Below are 20,858 nucleotides of genomic sequence, written 5' to 3'. Positions count from 1 at the left end.
GTGATTCCTGAGCTGCGCTGTAAGCACCTACCCTTCGCCGCTGGAACCGGGTGGAGGAAGTGGGAGGTGTAAGTTCCGTTTTTAAGGATCGGATACCACGAACCTGATTGGTTCTATATGATGGCGGCCATCTTGTAGTGTCTAAAGTGGTAGACAGTACGTAATGGAGTATTCCAGGTATTAAATAACCACCTGTGTCTAGAATGTGGATATTTTAATTGAAAATAAGCTCGGGAGTGGGTTCTCCGTATTTATGTCCCCGAATCTTAAGCCAACCAGGCTGGGACATTGCAATTGTGTTTGTCAAAATCGTGGCGCCCGCGTTTCATTATATTAAATTAATTCGAAAATTGGAACGCTTTTTTAATCCTAAGCTATTAGGGGAGGTGCTGACATACAGAAATTTAGTCTGTGCCCAGAGTTATATGTTGTCGGCGGAAATGCTTCGGCCATATTAGCATGGTGGTTAGGATCCTATGTCAGTCTCGTTACTCTAGGTGTCCTATTACCGAGGTTTTGGCTCACACAATGATTGGGGGAATGTTCAGATGCCCATTTTAGATGATATCAATTCTGTGGATATCTAAGGTAGTGAGGGTTACTCAATAGGTCCTTTGAAGGTGGTGCTAGCTTCTATGGTTATTTGTCAGTGTGCACATTTAGGTTGGTGTCGATTCAGTGAATATGTTAGAGGCTGGTCCAAGGTATATCTTCGTTCAGACCATTACTGTCGGAAGATAATCTGTGGATCCAACGCTGTTCTTTATAGAACAGCCCTTCCTTGGATATCTGTTGACTAGCTTCTAGGATGAGCCATTGAAGGGAATCTGGGGTATGATGCATTTCTAAGAAATGCCTGCACATCTTGGTGTTGCTTTTTTTACACCTGAAATTGCTACGGTGTTCAGATATTCTGGTTTTTATATTGCGTGTCGTCATGCCTATGTAGTATAGGTTGCACGGGCATATGATCAAGTAAATGCAATTCGTGCTGTTGCAATTTGTGTGTCCCCTCATTTCCCACTTGAATGAATCAGATAGGGTGATACTTTTGTATTTCTTGGTGAGTGGGCATGCTGCACAATTACCGCATGGGTAGTGTCCAGTAACTGGTGGAAGGTTCCATAGTCTCACTTGTCGGTTAGGTTCATTTCTGGTCTTGGGTCTTGTATGAATCAAGATATCTTTTATATTTTTCGACCTTTTGAAGGCAAACCTTGGTTGGTCTATATTCAGGGTGCCTGAATTGAGGATAGACCAATGACGTTTCACAATTTTTCTTATCTGGTTGGATACTGGTGTGAAAGTCGTCACGCATGTCATTGGTTGGGCAGTCATGGGATTCTGTTCTCTTTGTTCTATCAGACCCTCCCTGTTGTTGTTCTGTGCTCTTTTCATGCTTCTTTTTATATCTCTGGTGGGATAACCTCTTTCTCTTAGAATCCTTGATAGGATAGCAGATTCAGTTTTCTAATTGGCCATAGTGCTGCAATTGCGTCGTATCCTGAGGAATTGCCCAAACGGTAGGTTGGATCGCAGGGCTTTTGGGTGATGGCTGGCATAATGAAGCAGGCGATTGCGGACTGTACTTTTCTTAAATAAAGTAGTACTGAGGGATCCCCCTTTGATACTTATTTTTAAGTCAAGGAATGCTATGTGACTTTTAGAGACCGTGATGGTGAAAGACAGGTATGGATTGATACTATTAATCCACCCGAAAAACTCTGAGTATGAGCCTTCGTTTCCTGACCAAAAGATCAGGATATCGTCTATGTAACGTTTCCATAGCTTAATATTCCCGTGATAGGGATTTGTCACTGACGATATGTGGTTCTCTTCAAAGCTGGCCATGTACAAGCATGCTATACTGGGGGCTACCGTGCTCCCCATGCAAGTTCCATGTATCTGGTGGTAGTAGGTTCCCTTGAATTCGAAATAGTTTTCAGTGAGAACTTTTTCTGCACATTCCATTACAAAACTGATGGGCGTTGCAGACGTCCATTCAGTTTTTTCAAGTACCGTCTCCATAACATCTAGGGAGGCCCTCTTGGAGATGTTAGTGTAGAGGGCCTCAACGTCTAGGGTTATAAGGAAATCGATGGATTCTGCCTCACCATAGTCTTGTAGTAGACGTAGTAGGTCTGTTGTATCCTGGATGTAAGAGGGGATTTGTTTCACCAGGGGCTTTAGAAAATGGTCGCAAAACTTGGAAAGCGGCTCTAGCACCGAGTCTATACCTGAAACAATAGGTCGACCCGGGACTGGAATTACCCCTTTGTGTATTTTGGGCAACGTATAAAAATACGGAACCCTAGGGTTCTTTTTCACTAGAAAATCCGCCTCCTTTTTACTCAACCAGCCGTGACATTCTGCTGACTCTACCATGCTCACAATGGATAATGTGAGACGTTCTGTTGGATTTTGTGTGATAGCCTTGTAGTATTTTGTGTCATCGAGTTGTCTCTGACACTCTATCTCATAATCCACAGTGTCCATTATTACAGTAGCGCCCCCCTTGTCAGCTTGTTTAATTGTTAACGAGGGGTTGTTGGCTAATGTATCAAGAATGTTTCTTTCTTCCTTTGACATGTTGCTGTGTGTAGAGAAATTAGATACGTTGTTAATGTCTCTCAAAACAGCTTGTTCAAAAGTAAGCACTTCACTCGGTACCAAACCGCTATTGGGGGTAAAGGTAGAGGCGTTATGCAACCCAGAGTCATCGATGGGTTTGTGTGGTTTCCCATCGAAGAAGGCGTGCAATCTTATTTTTCTGAAGAATTTTTGTAATTCAACAGTTTGGAGAAAGTTGTCAATTCTAGGCGTTGGGACAAAGCCGAGCCCTTTTTGGAGGACCTTCTCTTGATCATCAGTTAACTGGCGTGAAGAGAGGTTGACTACGAGACTCATTTCTTGCTCGTTTTGCTCCGGGTGTCCATCCCTTGGGGTGTCGTGTCCTCCCATTGCACCCGTTTGTCGGTTGCGTTCCCTCTCTTTCGCCCTCGCCCTCTGCCCCAACCTCTGTCTAAACAAGGCTGGTTACCATGGGGGGCAAATTGAGGAGGGTACTGTGGTCCAAATTGTGGTATGGCATGTGGGAATTGAGGATACTGCCACAGTGGGTGTCCAGGAAAAGGTAACTGCGGAGGAGGGTGTGAGTATTGTCCCCGTCTCCCACCTCTTCCGCCCCGTCGTGGGCGAGGTTGCCATTCGTCCCCACTGTAATTGCTGTCACTATAGGACCCTCTTCTTGAGGGGTTGTTGCTAGAGTCGGAGAGGTACCCTGTATCCGACGAGGTATATTCCTTTTTAAGGTATGGGTATACTTTCTCCTTGTCAAAGCGGTCAATATCCTTTTGTAATTTGTTGACTTTTTGTTTCATCAGGTAATCCTTGTGTTCACTGATTTCTTTATTAATTTCTGCCAGTTTTGTTTTAAAACCTGGGTTGTTTCCCGCATTCTTAAGCGTCGCTTCTAGTGCCTGGATTTTTTCTAACAGGGCATCAGCCAAGCGTTTAGATGTATTGACAATCAGGATCAGTAAATCATGTGTGCACTTCCAGGATATCTGGGACCACTCAACCTTGAATTGACCGTCTTCCCAGAATATCCTGGGGAAGTTCTTGACAATCAATCCGTTCGGGGCAATTTTAGCCTTGAAATATTCTGCCATTAGAGCGCCGTGCAGACTGACTCTTAGCCACTCTCTCTTGAGATCAGAGAGTGTTTTCCAGTCAGCTGTATTGCTCCCTGTTGCTGTGTCGTTATCCATGTTTAAAATAGAGGGAGATCTGAGGATAGCTGCGGCATCATCCTCGCCAAAGCTCAGTCCCTGTCCTTCCATGTTGAGTGGTGGGGGACTGAGGGGGGATGTGGTTTGGAAGTCCACGCCTGGCTAAATTTGGCTAGGCAGAGGGAGAAGAGTGGGGGACAGAACCAATCTTACCCACCAATAGAAGAACTCCTACGGGTGTTAGCCGTGCAGAGGAATTGGTATCAAAGGGAAGGAGTGACGGGCTATTACTGCTCTTGACGGAGCAGAAGGTCCAAGCACGACGTGCCCAACTGAGACGTCTATACAAAGGTTGTCGTGCTGTTCCTCATGGAAAAAAGAAATTAATACAGTATGTGATGCAGGTGGATTAGAACAGGGTAGCCTGAGGGTAACCCTGGGAATCCATTTTGTTGGATTTAATGCCCTCACACACCCTTTCAGGTGTCATGCTTCATCATTTGGGCCTGCTCCTCGTTGGGTCGGCGGTGCAATACCCAACGGGCAACACCTCATAGAGGGGCTCTTTAGCGGAGATCTTTTACCAACTGCCGTATGGATGAAGTGCGGGTATGGGGCCAGAACTAAGGGTAGACGTGATTTAGTGGGTTAAAATAAAGCTAGTGGTACCGGGAATACTTTATTCAGAAGGGCCACTGCTTTAGTTAAAAACGATTTCCTAGAGGAGAGTAGTGGAAAATAATGTTTCCCGCTCTCATCTGGAATTTATTGTAGTCCGGTCAACATGTTTCTCGCTACTATGAAGTTTGTTGAGCGATTCTTCAGGACCAAGGTGACTATTTAGCAAGTATCTAAGAATGTAAGCAACTGTCTACACTGTTAACCTGGAGTGTGATGTATGTATGCTCGTATGGCTACCACACTAGTGGGTGAAGGGAAGAACAATATTATATTATCCTTCTTCAGGTTGTGATTGTCAATACCTGTTGAAGGAAAAGGGAGAGCATATCACAAACAATTAGGAAAACGTTGCATCAGTGACTGTAATACTTGTGCGTTTTGCATGCCAGTGCGAGTCGGGCGTGTCACAACACCATTGCACAAGTGTATCAGGCACTCTCAGTGGTGGAAGTTCAGTGAGAGTGACATGTGAAGGTAAAAACCATTATGCTAAAATCCGAATACCCAATTGGTATTCATCACTCGCAGTTATTCAAAACTCACCTATCCAACAATCAGACAACGACAGTGTCCAGCGGGTAATTGGCCAATTACAACACTGACACTAGATTGTAACCGCCATCCAGTCAATGTATGTCTATACAGGTCATTAAGATGTCTCCCTTTATATAGCATTGTGGTGGAAGATCTCCCTGAAGCTTTACCCGCTGGACACTGTCGTTGTCTGATTGTTTTTAACTTTAGGTGAGTTTTGAATAACTGCGAGTGATGAATACCAATTGGGTATTCGGATTTTAGCATAATGGTTTTTACCTTCACATGTCACTCTCACTGAACCACCACCACTGAGAGTGCCTGATACACTTGTGCAATGGTGTTGTGACATGCCTGACTCGCACTGGCATGCAAAACGCACAAGTATTACAGTCACTGATGCAACGTTTTCCTAATTGTTTGTGATATGCTCTGCCTTTTCCTTCAACAGGTATTGACAATCACAACCTGAAGAAGGGTAATATAATATTGTTCTTCCCTTCACCCACTAGTGTGGTAGCCATGCGAGCATACATACATCACACTCCAGGGTAACAGTGTAGACAGTTGCTTACATTCTTAGATACGTGCTAAATAGTCACCTTGGTCCTGAAGAATCGCTCAACAAACTTCACAGTAGCGAGAAACATGTTGACCGGACTACAATAAATTCCAGATGAGAGCGGGAAACATTATTTTCCACTACTCTCCTTTAGGAAATCGTTTTTAACTAAAGCAGTGGCCCTTCTGAATAAAGTATTCCCGGTACCACTAGCTTTATTTTAACCCACTAAATCACGTCTACCCTTAGTTCTGGCCCCATACCCGCACTTCATCCATACGGCAGTTGGAAAAAGATCTCCGCTAAAGAGCCCCTCTATGAGGTGTTGCCCGTTGGGTATTGCACCGCCGACCCAACGAGGAGCAGGCCCAAATGATGAAGCATGACACCTGAAAGGGTGTGTGAGGGCATTAAATCCAACAAAATGGATTCCCAGGGTTACCCTCAGGCTACCCTGTTCTAATCCACCTGCATCACATACTATATTAATTTCTTTTTTTCCATGAGGAACAGCACGACAACCTTTGTATAGACGTCTCAGTTGGGCACGTCGTGCTTGGACCTTCTGCTCCGTCAAGAGCAGTAATAGCCCGTCACTCCTTCCCTTTGATACCAACATCTTTTTTTATCACGGCTACAAGTTTTGGTCGCTCCATGTGTTCCTAATGCCTCCATTAGGTAGCTCCATAAATCCCACTCTCATTTCATAAACTGTATAATTTGAGAGCTGTAGATCAGAAGGTCATGAGATGTATGTGCCTTTTTATGTACTGCTAGACAATCTTCTTTCAGGTTGTAGGGGGTTCACTGAGGTGCTGCTGCATGCCAAGGTTAGCTGCTCTTATCAGCGGATTATTGGTTAGTTCCTTTACTCAGTACAGCCATCTCCGAGACTATTCTCCTTCACTTCTGGATCCAAAAATCATGAAGACATTTTGAATCTAAGTGCCCCTCCCCTATTCATTAGGATTTTTATCAAGCACACTATTAGTTGCAGTTTCTGATTGCTATGATAGTTTATGATGCTTTAAGAGAGAGTTGTGTTACATTTCTTTTTTCTTGTAGCAAGATCCCGCCTGCATCTTGTCCCACTTACACTGGGGAGAGACCACTGAGTTTTTTTAGAGTTTTATATAGCGCCAACTAGACCCGAGACATCGGGTATGAGAGCGCTTTACATGAGCACCAGTTTTGTTACAGATGGACACATTCATTTTTGTTAGGTACGAGGAGATTAAGTGATTTGCCCAGAATCAATGGATGTTGAGCGTCATTGCCGAGACTCGAACCCGGTTTCCCAGCATCGAGGTTGACGGCTCTAGCCGTAAGGCTACATCCTCTCCCTTATAGTCTAGTAAGAGGCTTTCTTCAGTTTATTGGTGCTAAACTCCTGTGGTTGTACCATGATTGTTGCTAATGGGCCCTAGGTGTCAGATGATTCTGGTGGAATCTTTTGGCCCTTTCACCTTTCTAACGACAAGAGCTACAATGAAGGAGCAATTTTCGAGTTCTTGTTTAGTGGAATAGCCACTCATAACAACAAAGTCTTGTTCTCTGGTGCCTGCCTTTGCAATTGGCTGCTTGGCTCCTGAAAATAGTCTATGGTCATCTTTGGCTTGGGACAAAGTCATCATCCCACAGGTAGCTAAGAAGCTCTCTACTAGATACCATTACAAGAACAGGCAGGTTCACCTGCTTGGTTCTAACTTCTTTTAAAGATCAAGCATGTAGGTTATTCCCTAGATCGTGCTTTGTATAACGCTATTCAATCATACAGGCCTAGAATTCAGATGATTGTCTAGATCCTATTTAGCCGATGTTTGTCATTAGTGAGTAAGGCTTCATAAACCTACCTACAAGTATAATGTAATGTAAGACGGCTCCCCAAACACGTGTTCTCTTTGTGCAATGGTGCAGATATAGTCTGTGGTTGTAGGTACGCCTTTGGGAGCAAATGCTGTGGACATGTCCTTTTCCAGAAAGTAAACACGGAATGGAATGCGTATAGGGCTTTGAATTCAAATGATGTCATCTGGAGAAAGGAGACTAGCCTTGTGTCACTATCATCTAAACCCATGTAGAACAAACATGTGTTGAGTTGTCTCAACGGGAAGTATTGCAGCGGGGTTGCATTTCTTATAGCTCTTTACATTATATAAGTCTCTTGTGGAATTGTAGCAAATCCTGGTCATTGCCTTTCCTATCTGTTGATGGGTAATTTTGCTGGCAATGTCTTTGATGTGAGGTTAGCTGGATTAGGTTTGTTATCTAGCTCAGTTAGGGTACTCAACTCCTTTCTGGGTTTGGAACAGGTATTTATCTGTATTCCCCGTTATTATGCTAGCCTATTCTCATGTTCCATCCTTGTTTCCTAAAAGTCCACTTCTAGTTCTCTCTTCCCTTTTGAACTGTTTTGGTTAGGTTCAGTGTCCTTTTGAAAGTTCTCTTGTTTGCATATTTCGATATTCTTCTCCTTCTCTTAGTCTAAGCCACCTCTCATGAAAAACCAGGGAGGTTAGGAGTCTATTTATTAGTGCAATGGGTTATTCAGTTGTTCATGGCAAATGGACTGGTGATTTGTGGGGTGGCATCTGTGATTAAATGATAATGTGAAACGTGAATAATCAGTTCTGTAGAAGAGAAGGAAAGTAAGCATGACAGGCATACAGAGCTTAACTTTGTAGTTTTGTCGTGGTTTTAAGATTACACTACCTTCCCGTGAAAGCTGAAGTAGTCGGTAAGAATAATCATGTGTTAGGAAAGACACAGGTTTGTTTAAGTAGTACTGTTGGTATGACACAGGTACTCAGCATACCAAGCTTTTATCGAAGCTGGGTTGTTTTATGGAAGAAAAAGCCCAAGGAGAGGCAGCGGAGACCTCCACCGTTACCCTCCAGCAGTACGGATACACAGTTCAAACTGCAGGTATCTGATGAACCTCAATACATTAATGAAATGTGGGACAAGTAGATCGGATACGTAAGACATGGCTGAGGAGCAGGAGTGCCAAAAGGGAACTGTTTCTGCATTGTAGCTTTTATATGCCTCAAGTGTAGGCACTTAGCTTCTGTGTCCATTCTTCAATCCAGGAGCCAACAGAACTAGGCCTTAGAATACTCACACTCCCCTGAAACAACCTCCTCTCGTTCACACCTATTCTGCTCACTCATACTCCCTGCTTTCACTCATTGTGACTCAGCCACACCCTCTCGCTAACATTCACACACTTCACACTCTATCTCTCCTTATCACAATCACACTTTTTCACTTTCCCTCCCATTACTTCACCGCCTCACTGACCTCTCTCTCCTAGTACCTACCAAACGATCTTCTAGGACATTAAGGCTGCTCCCCATCCACTGTTCCTCATAACTAACTCCAGGCTGGAGACAGGTCCTGATATTCATGTCCGGGTAATCCGTGCCCACCTTTTGCCCTGGAGAATGTTGCATGTCTCTCAGATCAACCGGGGAAGCAGGCGTTAGTTTTCTCACCTTCTCCTGATTCAGAGTAGCATTACCAGTAATGTAGCCTGATCATATCCCCTCTCTCGGCTTGACTCCTGGATATCACAAACACCACTGACAAAGGGGAGTGGCTGAGAGCCTTTTGGGAAAGTTTGGAGGACAAAGGAAGAGGCACATGCATTTGGACTAGAGCAGCGAGTGCCCCAGGAGAGGATAAATCTATCGAGAAAGGATAAGAAGCTGACAGACATAATCAATTGGAGAGGGGCTGAGGCCATTAAGTAAGGGAATGGGGCACTGGGAGAGTAGCATGAAGAAGATGGAAAAAGGATAGTAGCTCTGAGAGGAGAGGTAGACACATAGGAGCCGGAAGCTGGCAAACTTCAACTAATGAGATGTCTCACAAAAGCACTCAACAAAATGTATCAGCCAAGTTTCATGGTCTTAGTGTTGCCTATTGACAGCACACCTCTTGATAGTTAAATGTGTAATACTAAAACCGACCGTGGAGCAGAGACTGATGTCATAACCTACTGTGCCCCTTTCTGTGGGACAGGTCACAAACCTATTACCGGCTGGTAACCTCAGTAAGTGCAGGACAGGGCCTGTTCCTGGTATGCAACACAAGCCAATACTACCTTAACCTTCAAACCAAATCTCAGCGTGCCATGAGCAGCCTGGAAACGTACCCTCTCCTCTGCTCGTACAAACCAGTCCGCAGAGGAGATATATGACATTCATGCTAGAGGACATGATTTACCTGTATTTATCACAAGGCGTAGTGGTTATTCAGGTGTACAAAAAAAGAACACAACATCAGTGGCCAAGCAAACCTCAATAATATCTACCCACCCTGCACCCTCCATTGCTTCCTGTGCCTGCAATTATTTCTGTTGTTTGTGTCTTTTAATCCCTAACTCCTAGAACCCAATGAGCCCTTCACTCACACCACCTCTTCCTGCCCCATGCACCTGCAACCCCCTCTTCCTTATCTCCCACTGTATGTGCCTGACATTCTTTTCCTGCCCCTTTCCCATGGTCTCCTGCACAAGATATCTTCCAGGACTGGAGGAGTTTGTCCACAAATACTTAGATGACCACCACCACTGCCGTCTCTCAGAATGAAAATTGGAGAGAGAGAGAGCCATCTGAGCCACTACTTATGGCCAAACCATCCATCCTTCATCTGATCTGAGCAGACTGCAAACCCCACTCCACGCTACACAGAACCCATCTCCCAGTCAACAGCCAAACATATCCCTAGCTCACCTCGGCCTATCTGTTATGTTGCCACAGGCCTCATGCACTACACCCACACTCTCACACCACAACATCAAGGTTCTCCTCCCACTCTGGTGAAGCAGCATACAGGAGCCCCATGCTCCTACTAGCAAACATTGACCTACCCCTGACTAGGCTGACCTTTTGCTACAACTGTATCCTGCTCACCCTTCCACCCAAGTAGTTAGCTGGATTGTGTGGATACAATGATGACGTCTTTAGTAAAGGGGAAACCACTGCCATTTTCCAGTAGTCTGGGACTACAGCTGTAACTAAAGATTGGCAACAAATCTGGTATAAAAGCGGGAAATGTTCGCCTCCAAACAACTTCCAGAACTTGTGAGGAAGCGGTCCCTAGGGGAACCAGAGGAAACCCATGCAGCAATTACAAGAAGGTCCTCGTATAAGGGCATCGGGAAATGACCCAAAAATGACATGTGTTCTGTATTAATTATATCGCTGCTTGATACAGTCACATTATCAATCTGTATGTGCCCACCCTCTTCACCTGTGGGTTTCAATTCCATTAAAATGTTACTGATTTTATCCTTGAAAAAAATTGCCAGGTTATCACACAGTTCTTGTGAAGTCGGGATAATGGATTTAGCACAGTCCAGGTTGGATAAGCCTCTAACTAGATTAAAAAGGGTTTGAGATTTATTTGGGGCAAGAAAAATTATCTCCTCAAGGTATTTAGCCTTGGTTTTGCCTATTAGTACTTTATAGGAATGGAGCATATTTTTAAAGGCTACCTTATCTGCCTCAAAATAGTTCTTCCTCCACTTCCTTTCATCCTGTTTACAGCTGGTCTTCAGCAGTCTCAGCTCCTCATTATACCATGGGGCGGATGGCTTTTTACTGTTTTTAACTTTCCTCAGTGGAGCAAACTGGTCAATCGAGTTGCGAATCTGATCACACAGATTCAGGTAGTTCTCCTCCACCGAGTCATGCATAGCAAACTTTTCGTTGACAAGCTGGGGGAGGTGCGCTGACCTGAGTAATCTAGACCTCTCTCTACTAACTCGAGCAGCTGAAGAACTGCCAACTAATTGACCCCGATTGACTATCTTCAGTGAAAAGAGGACCACGGAGTGGTCAGTCCAACATTGAGGAAGTATGTCTTGAACAAATGTTTCGCTTGCATCTGCAAAGACAAGGTCAAGCACATGTCCCTTCCGGTGAGTAGCATATAATACCAATTGATGGAGATTGACACTCGCACAGGCTTGACAAAGCTCTTTCAAAAGAGTGTCAAGAATACCATTCTCCCAGAGATTAAAATCTCCGAGGATCAATAGTTTAGAGTGTGAGTGTGCTAAGCTATATATCATGTCAATCAGGGATTGATGAGGAAAAGTAACGCCCCCTGGGGGTCTATAGCAAAGCAGACCTGTACATAAAACACCATTGGTGCCTTTAAGTGTAAACCCCAATGATTCAATCCCCGGTATGTCCTCTACGCACAAAGAAGAGAATCCTTATATATAAATCCTACTCCTCCTCACCTGCCATCCTTTCTTGGCTTATGGCAGATTTTTATAGCCTGGAGGACAGACAAGGCCAAGCTCCACTTCTCTGTCCACACGTGTCCAGGTCTCCGTTAAGAAGAGGACATCAAGATCATAGTCCTCCAACAAGATGAAGATCTCCCTATAGTGTTTTGTCAGAGATCTAGCATTAATCCGCCCACAGCTAATAGTCCCATCAGTAGAGATCTTAGGTGAATTCTTACCCATCTGCTGGAGCCAATGCTTGATCTGCTGGAGTCGGGCGACGCTGCTGTGCAGTGCAACTCCTGTGCGTGCGTCATGACCCTGGCCTCTTCAGGTGAGTGGCCTTATTCTGCCCTACACTATTAACGCGCGTTTAATTACTTGCATCATACTGCTGCAAACATGTTTTATTTTATTCATGCCATTTTATAAAGCACGACTGCCGCCCGAGGTATGTACACTTTATATTCTTTCCGTAACTATTGTGAAACTTTTGTATCTTGTAACACGATGTTTCCTCACGTAAAGCGCTGTGATACCTCCGGGTCTAGCCAGCGCTATAATAAAACATAAATAAATAAATACACAAGAATAAGCATTTACAAAGCCAATATCCACAGATTTTACTTATTAAAATATGCAGTGTTAACGCATAATGTTAGGATGCCCTAAAACAGTCATTAGCATTTGGTAAAAGGTGACCGAAGAATACGTTAGGCTGCGCCAAAACTTGATTGAAAAAGTCTAAACCCAACTGCTAAAAGAGTCGGATCGAAGAAACCCAGTGGGACTCACCCAAAGCCCAGTCTTTGTGTATTGTAAACAATAGGTCTATGTTAAACTTGCTCTCTCAAAACCTAGACCTAGAAAAGGGACAAAGTTACAAAATCAAGTGAGCATTATTAAAACGACAATAGTTTATGTATAAGGCAAGACAAAAAAATATCGGGGGAATGGTAATAAAAACAAGAATTGGCAAGCCAAAAGGTCTCGCATTTGGAACGTTTGATCAATACTAGTTACGGATTAATGCGCTCCCTGAGAAAAATCTTCAAATGGATTCCCCTCTGCCCTCGGTTACCCCTTGTAAAGGGCCTAATGATCAACCGATTGGATTATGGCAATGCGTTGTTTGCATCCATAAATGAAAGACTCCTGTCAAAACTGCAAGTGTTGCAAAACACAGCGTCCAGACTGGTCCTGAATCTGCCTTCCCGATCTCCATCAGCTCCTAGCCTTAGGACCCTCCACCGGTTACCAATAAAAAAGTGGGGCGGATGGCTTTTTACCGTTTTTAACTTTCCTCAGTGGAGCAAACTGGTCAATCGAGTTGCGAATCTGATCACACAGATTCAGGTAGTTCTCCTCCACCGAGTCATGCATAGCAAACTTTTCGTTGACAAGCTGGGGGAGGTGCGCTGACCTGAGTAATCTAGACCTCTCTCTACTAACTCGAGCAGCTGAAGAACTGCCAACTAATTGACCCCAATTGACTATCTTCAGTGAAAAGAGGACCAAGGAGTGGTCAGTCCAACATTGAGGAAGTATGTCTTGAACAAATGTTTCCCTTGCATCTGCAAAGACAAGGTCAAGCACATGTCCCTTCTGGTGAGTAGCATATAATACCAATTGATGGAGATTGACACTCGCACAGGCTTGACAAAGCTCTTTCAAGGGAGTGTCAAGAATACCATTCTCCCAGAGATTAAAATCTTCGAGGATCAATAGTTTAGAGTGTGAGTGTGCTAAGCTATATATCATGTCAATCAGGTATTGATGAGCAAAAGTAACGCCCCCTGGGGGTCTATAGCAAAGCAGACCTGTACATAAAACACCATTGGTGCCTTTAAGTGTAAACCCCAATGATTCAATCCCCGGTATGTCCTCTACGCACAAAGAAGAGAATCCTTATATATAAATCCTACTCCTCTTCACCTGCCATCCTTTCTTGGCTTATGGCAGATTTTATAGCCTGGAGGACAGACAAGGCCAAGCTCCACTTCTCTGTTCACACGTGTCCAGGTCTCTGTTAAGAAGAGGACATCAAGATCATAGTCCTCCAACAAGATGCAGATCTCCATATAGTGTTTTGTCAGAGATCTAGCATTAATCAGCCCACAGCTAATAGTCCCATCAGTAGAGATCTTAGGTGAATTCTTACCCATCAAATCATCTACTTCAGTGCTGCAAGTCCTATCGCTCTGGTTATTCAACATAACTAGCTCCTCTCTAGAGTATATCAAACGCAGGCCGTTTAAAGCAGCGTGGCTGGCGCTGTGCGCTACCGGGGCGTGGACGGGCGCGAACGGGCGAAGACGGGCTTGCCTTTGGCGCGCGCGCTCCGCGCTTGCACCTCCTCCATTAAGTAGGAAGATGACTGGCAACAACGGTGACTCGCTCTTACAGACGAGTACACCGGCGCATCGAGGGAGCGTATGGCGAAAATATCAGCGATGAGCAATAGGTGCACTATTTAAAAAAATTGTAGCAGTAAAAAAACTAAGTGGCGATTTAAAAAAAAAAACACGTCATAGCCCCCAAAACAGTAACAATAACAATTTTAATATTTAAAAAGTAATTCCCCAGGGGTCTTGACACACTAGGCAATAGCGTTCGCTCGCTCGCGCTGCAGAATAATCAATCTTTGAAGAGAGTGCATATCTTTGATAGAAGAGGGTATTCTAACCTTTTGTCTTCGCAGAGGCCGCAGATGAGGTCCAGTCTTAGGAATGTTTTATGGAACTTAAAAGTGTCCATCTGGGTCCCTGACTGCGGTCAAGAAAATGTTACATTTAAGGTGAACAAGCGTGTCTAACTCTTGCGCCAATGAGGGATTGGTACTTGTCATCAGTTCTCCACTACAGTTATCTTGCTGTCATGGCACCAGTCCTACTCAGTTGTTCAAGTCATTTAGAGGCAAGAGCAAGGGTTGCTTACACTTCTGCACTATGGAGGTCTAAGCTTGAATCATTGTTCTGAGAGATAGTGTGTGATTTCAATGGTATAGCGCTCGGCTCAAAGGTGTCTTGCGTTCTTCTGACTATAGAGGTCTCTGTAATCATGGCTTATCATGTGGCCTTATCCTCCAAGACCTGTTCTGCAGCAATCTATTAGTCAGCAGTAAAGTGCTTCCCGGTCTATTAGTTTTTACAATTCTTGTTATGTTAAAATAATTTTTTGTTATATGCCATGGTCCTAACACATGCAAACAAACTTATGAAACTCTAAAGATCAGTGAGCAGACTCTGGACTGCTGCATGGTCCATGGGATACCTCTCCCTACGGGGAACCATGGTGTGAGTGCCTCGGCAGCATCGGTAGCCTTTCACTATGTGGATCTGTTGGGCAGCATTTGTAAAGCATCCCTTTGGGAAGCCATCATTTTGCAAAGAAAACACTGAGGGGCATATTTACAAGGCCCTATCTCCAGCAGAACTTAACTTTTAGTGATGTTGTGGTGGCGATATGGGCTTTGCCTTATTTACAAGTCAGCATTAAACCACTTAATGTGGCTTAATGCTGTCTTGTAAATAAGGCTCCCTTTCATGCTGCACTTAGCGTGAAAGGGGAGGGCAATGTGTGTTGCAGTGGGTGTTCCACTGCAACAGCCATTGATTATGACACTGCTCCATATTAACAAGGGTGGCGTAAATATGGGGCAGCTCCAAAATTAAGATTAAATAAACCCTGGTCTTACCTTGGTGAAACGACGAGAAATGCTTTATTTCTCCTTGTTTTTGCTGTTTTTATGTGTGCTGCATTGTGCAGCACACATAGAAACAGCAAAACGCCATTGATTGTTTATGTGCAGGAAGGTGACCCTTCCTGCACATAAACAATCTTGAAAAAAAATATGATTCATGCAACTTCTATGTGTGCTGCCTTCTGCAGCACACATAGAAGTTACAAAAGGCCATTTGTGATTGTTTATGTGGAGGAAGGGACACCTTCCTGCACATAAACAATCTTTCCCTGCAATGCAGGCACGCTAGCACTGACGGTGAGAAGTTGTCTAACTAAGTGTAGCAGTAGCATTTGAAAAAATCGTGTCATCTGGAACGTTCAATCGAACCAATCTGTTCGCAGTGTTACTTGAAAATGTCTCTGCCCGGAGCCTCTCTTCTGCAGTAATGCCACACTTTCCTACCCTGCAAGAACGATGACACATCACTGACCTTTTGTTTCTCAAGATTGTCTTCGAGTTTCAAAGACGTTTGTGATAGTTAACATTGTACGTTTCCTAACGGCGGGCTGCCCTCCTTTTTTGCAGCCCGGCTGATAAAAGAAGACTAAAATGACCAGTTAAAAAAGTTTTTTTGTTTTGATCCTGGATTTTTAATTTCGCATGTTTTTCTTGTCCATGAACAGTAAAGAAAGAAGTGGTCGTCGATGCCGGTTTGCTGGAGCCAATGCTTGATCTGCTGGAGTCGGGCGACGCTGCTGTGCAGTGCAACTCCTGCGCGTGCGTCATGACCCTGGCCTCTTCAGGTGAGTGGCCTTATTCTGCCCTACACTATTAACGCGCGTTTAATTACTTGCATCATACTGCTGCAAACGTGTTTTATTTTATTCATGCCGTTTTATAAAGCACGACCGCCGCCCGAGGTATGTACACTTTATATTCTTTCGGTAACTATTGTGAAACTTTTGTATCTTGTAACACGATGTTTCCTCATGTAAAGCGCTGTGATACCTCCGGGTCTAGCCAGCGCTATAATAAAACATAAATAAATAAATACACAAGAATAAGCATTTACAAATCCAATATCCACGGATTTTACTTATTAAAATATGCAGTGTTAACGCATAATGTTAGGATGCCCTAAAACAGTCATTAGCATTTGGTAAAAGGTGACCGAAGAATACGTTAGGCTGCGCCAAAACTTGATTAAAAAAGTCTAAACCCAACTGCTAAAAGAGTCGGGTCGAAGAAAGCCAGTGGGACTCACTCAAAGCCCAGTCTTTGTGTATTGTAAACAATAGGTCTATGTTAAACTTGCTCTCTCAAAACCTAGACCTAGAAAAGGGACAAAGTTACAAAATCAAGTGAGCAATATTAAAACGACAATAGTTTATATATAAGGCAAGTCAATAAAATATCGGGGGAATGGTAATAAAAACAAGCATTGGCATAGCCAATAGGTCTCGCATTTGGAACGTTTGATCCATACTATTTACGGATTAATGCGCTCCCTGAGAAAAATCTTCAAATGGATTCCCCTCTGCCCTCGGTTACCCCTTGTAAAGGGCCTAATGATCAACCGATTGGATTATGGCAATGCGTTGTTTGCATCCATAAATGAAAAACTCCTGTCAAAACTGCAAGTGTTGCAAAACACAGCGTCCAGACTGGTCCTGAATCTGCCTTCCCGATCTCCATCAGCTCCTAGCCTTAGGACCCTCCACTGGTTACCAATAAAAAAGTGGGTCTCCTTTAAACTATGTTGCCTGGCTCATAAAACCTTGAACAACCAGGGGCCTGTCTATCTAGCAAAGAAACTGGTCAAATATCAGACAGGGCGCTCCCTTCACTCATCCAACAAGCACCTCTTGAAGATACCCAAGGTCCGCACTGTAAAAAATGGGGATAGGTCTTTTTCCAAAATTGCCCCTGAGCTATGGAACTCATTGCCGATGCAGCTTCACCAGGAAATGAACCATTAAAAATTTCGAAAAGATCTCAAAACATGGTTATTTTAATCTCTGTTTCCCCCTCTAGTTCCATGTGTTGGCAAAGCGCTATGAGACCTAAGGGTGAAATATGTGCTCAATACATATCTACTACTACTACTACTTTGGGACCTTATAAGTGTTTAGCCATGCAACAGTTGATGTTGTTGCACCAAGGAAATTGTGCTGCATAACTAAATAATTATAAGGTCCCAAAGGCGAGACCGCAAGACCTATTGGCTATGCCAATGCTTGTTTTTAATTTTTATTGGAAGCATATAGCTACAACTTTCAGGCACAACAAATCCTTTCATTCTTATTATTTTTGTAGCATATGCTTGCAACAAAACATTTTACAAAATCTAACCATTGCACCAGCTTGGCAAGGCAAGTCCTATCGATTTGCCATTGCTTGTTTCACACTTGCACTTTGCCAGGATGGCACGCCCACTTGCGCGGACCTCACAGAGCCACAGAGCAGAGGCTGTTATCTTTTGTCTCTGACAGACTGCTGTGCCAGGGATCCTGTAGAGGGGGGCCTTGGGAGAGGCCTCAGGTGACTCACGCCACGAAAATCCTATGGGTTGAAAATTGGTGGGCGGGTCTAAGAGGGGTTGGAGATAAGTCCAAATAGAAAACAACTCAGGCGGCAAACAACACTGGGAACCTTACTCCGAGCCCCCCTTGCCCTACCAAGAACATGACGCATAAATACAGAAAATAACACCCTCGATACCTCGGCGTGTCAACACCCCTGTAACATAGCAGTATGAATAGCCAGTACAGGTCTGATATTGGGGCGTCAGGCGACAGCCTCATCCTTTCTCTTTCGCAGGGCAACTTAATGAGTATTATAAAGTTGTTTAACAGTAACCCATGTTATCGTCAGTGGCATGAAGGGTCGCCCTGTATTTTGGCTGACTCTGCCCCAGCCGAAGAGCACAAAGCAGGACTGAGCTCAAACGGCATGGCACATCACTCACTGTCTCTGACAGTCTGTAAATTACTAAGTACTGATCTTACATGCCAGCCAGCCTGCAGCGTGGCTCACAAATCCTCCGTTTTCCATACCCCTCAGTCCTGCTAGGCAGACAGAGGCGACACTGGCTTGACAAGTGACTTGCAGAGTCCAACCCCTAGCGGCCTTTCAGAGGCACTGCCCCAACAGGTGGTAGTCACCGTCAGTTTTTCAGAAGCACAGGTTTGTCACTTTACAGGTTCAGCAAGCCCGTGTGACTTACCCTTTCCCATCCCTCTAAGCAATTAAGCATTATTGGGCTTTCGGGAGCCAAACTCGATTTCCTCGACAAGCTAATCCGTCTCCACAGACCGCACCATTGTACACTCTCACACAGTGCAATATCGCCACCCTTCGGCCTCCAGCGGTAAGCAGAAAATAGATATTTCATTTGATACTCTGAACATACAAGTAATAATAATAAACAAGGAGAGGGGGTGGGAGCATGAAGAACATGGACAATAGGAGGGGGGGCGAGGATGGAGATTACGGACAACGGGAGGGGGCCTCCTAACCCGGGGCTAACATTGCCCCAGGGTCTGTTCTGCACTAAGCACGAGCACGAAAGTTAAAGCTATTAGAAACCAGTGCTGTTTACAGAAAACATTCTCAGGAGGCGTAACCACAACAAATGGCCCAGCTGCTCGCTTACGCAAGGTAAAAGCCATACATGCCTGAGTGCTTATTGGAAACAGTGCAGTACATGCACGAATTTCACAGAAAGTACTGAGTGATTCAAGAGGTCATCTTCTTAGCAGCGTTTGCACGCTGCCTAGGCGAGACCTAAAAATGAGGGGTTTACAAATCTTGACGCCAGCACTTGAAACGCAAATTCAGAATAAGCAAAGGAAGGAGTATACTGATGTATCTTAAAAGGAGACACCTCAAAAGAAGAAGTTGGCATAGGATATTAGGCAAGGAAGGGTGAATGCAGAACTGGTAAAAAAAGCAAAATGGGGTATTGTGTGAGACAGCAAGAGTCCTTATGAGAGGGAAGAATGGAAAGAGTGGTAAAGAGGCAGCGGTGCGGGCTGAAGCTCGAGAAGAATGAGGAATGACATTAAAGCGAGCTAGGGCCAATAGCGACTTCCTGTTCTTTAAGGCCCCCCCTGGAGGGATATGTGGCCTGGATGGATAATATATCAGGATAAATGGGATTGATTGTGAGTAGGTGCTGTGGAAACAGGCATTTCATGTGTTCTTTGTCTCTTTGTATCGACTCAACTAAAAATTCAATCAAAAGATTATTTAAAAAATAAAGAGAAAGAGCCTAGCGCCAGACACAAGCTGAAGTTGTGGCCAGATACAAACGATATGCCTGACGTTGAAGTGTTGTGGGGAAATTGTATGTTTATCACCTTGACAGGAAAAAAATATAAATGAACATTTGAATTGCCCTAAACACAGATAGTTGCTGTGAAGACAGTCCACGCCTTTGCTTTGTAGCGTGTCTGTGTTATTTCCGAAGGGCAGAAACAACATGCATTTCAGCTCCAAATTTACACTGCACAGCCTGATAAGAGTCCAGCAGGTGTTTTTCGCCTTCTCACTGGTATCGCGTTTGCTGTTCTCATTACATTTCCGGAGTCTTTCTTGTTCCTCAGCAAGATCTTTGTAAAGAGATTTCAGAAAATATTTTTATAATGTCTGCTAATTTGCACATTGGCTTTTTGGCCATCTTTCGATAGACAGTTGCAGACACTGGAAACTAGGTGGCAAAAACAATACAACAGTAGGCTGGCACGGCGTACACAGGAATATGGTAATAACACCTATGCTGCCATGGTGCAGTATATGTGAATATGCAAAGGCCCGAACTCCAGGAGGGCGGTTGTTGCCACACGGTTCCTACTAACAACAACCACTAGATGCACTCATCAGGCCTAACTTTGGTATGTGAGAACACCTGAAAAGCTTGGCAGGTGATTTTGTATTGCACTGTCACATCCCCATAGCCGATTCTGTTGAGGAATGCTAGGGTAAATCCAAATTGCATCTTATACTATACCAAGGACCACATGTACGACCGCTTGGGATTGCGACTCGCAAATTTCGAAAAATAGCAAGTCGCAATTCCAAACGTATAACAGTGTCAGAGACACTGTTAATGATTCCCAATGGGGTCACAAAATGCGAGGCTCATCAATATTCATGAGGCACTCGCATTTTGCGACCCCATTGAGAATGGCTGGCCCTCCCATGGCCTACTGGGCTCAGCAGACCCCCATGTCTGGACTGCTATTAAATAAAGCAGCTTCTTTTTTAAAATGCAACCCGTTTTCCTTAAAGGAAAATGGGATGCATTTAAAAAAAAATTTAAACATTTTCGTTTCATTTTTTAAGGGCAGGGAGTGGTCCTTGGAACCATTGCCTGCCCTTAAAAATATTTTCGCACACATTTTCTTTCCCATTTGCGACTGA

The 20,858-nt window shown here is 44.2% G+C and overlaps 1 protein-coding gene across 1 annotated transcript in view; it reads left to right on the top strand.

The window, feature by feature from the left end:
* The window catches only part of LOC147708779 (uncharacterized), a 566,421-nt gene that overhangs the window by 191,616 nt on the left and 353,947 nt on the right, over positions 1-20,858 (top strand). Inside the window, exon 4 of the mRNA XM_086927407.1 lies at positions 16,118-16,237. Coding sequence (XP_086783533.1) covers positions 16,118-16,237 — 120 coding nt within the window. The remainder of the gene's footprint in view (positions 1-16,117; positions 16,238-20,858) is intronic.

The sequence above is a fragment of the Lissotriton vulgaris genome, chromosome 6, assembly GCF_964263255.1.
Source record: "Lissotriton vulgaris chromosome 6, aLisVul1.2, whole genome shotgun sequence".
NCBI lineage: Eukaryota > Metazoa > Chordata > Amphibia > Caudata > Salamandridae > Lissotriton > Lissotriton vulgaris.
This window is presented reverse-complemented; position numbering and strand designations above follow the sequence as displayed.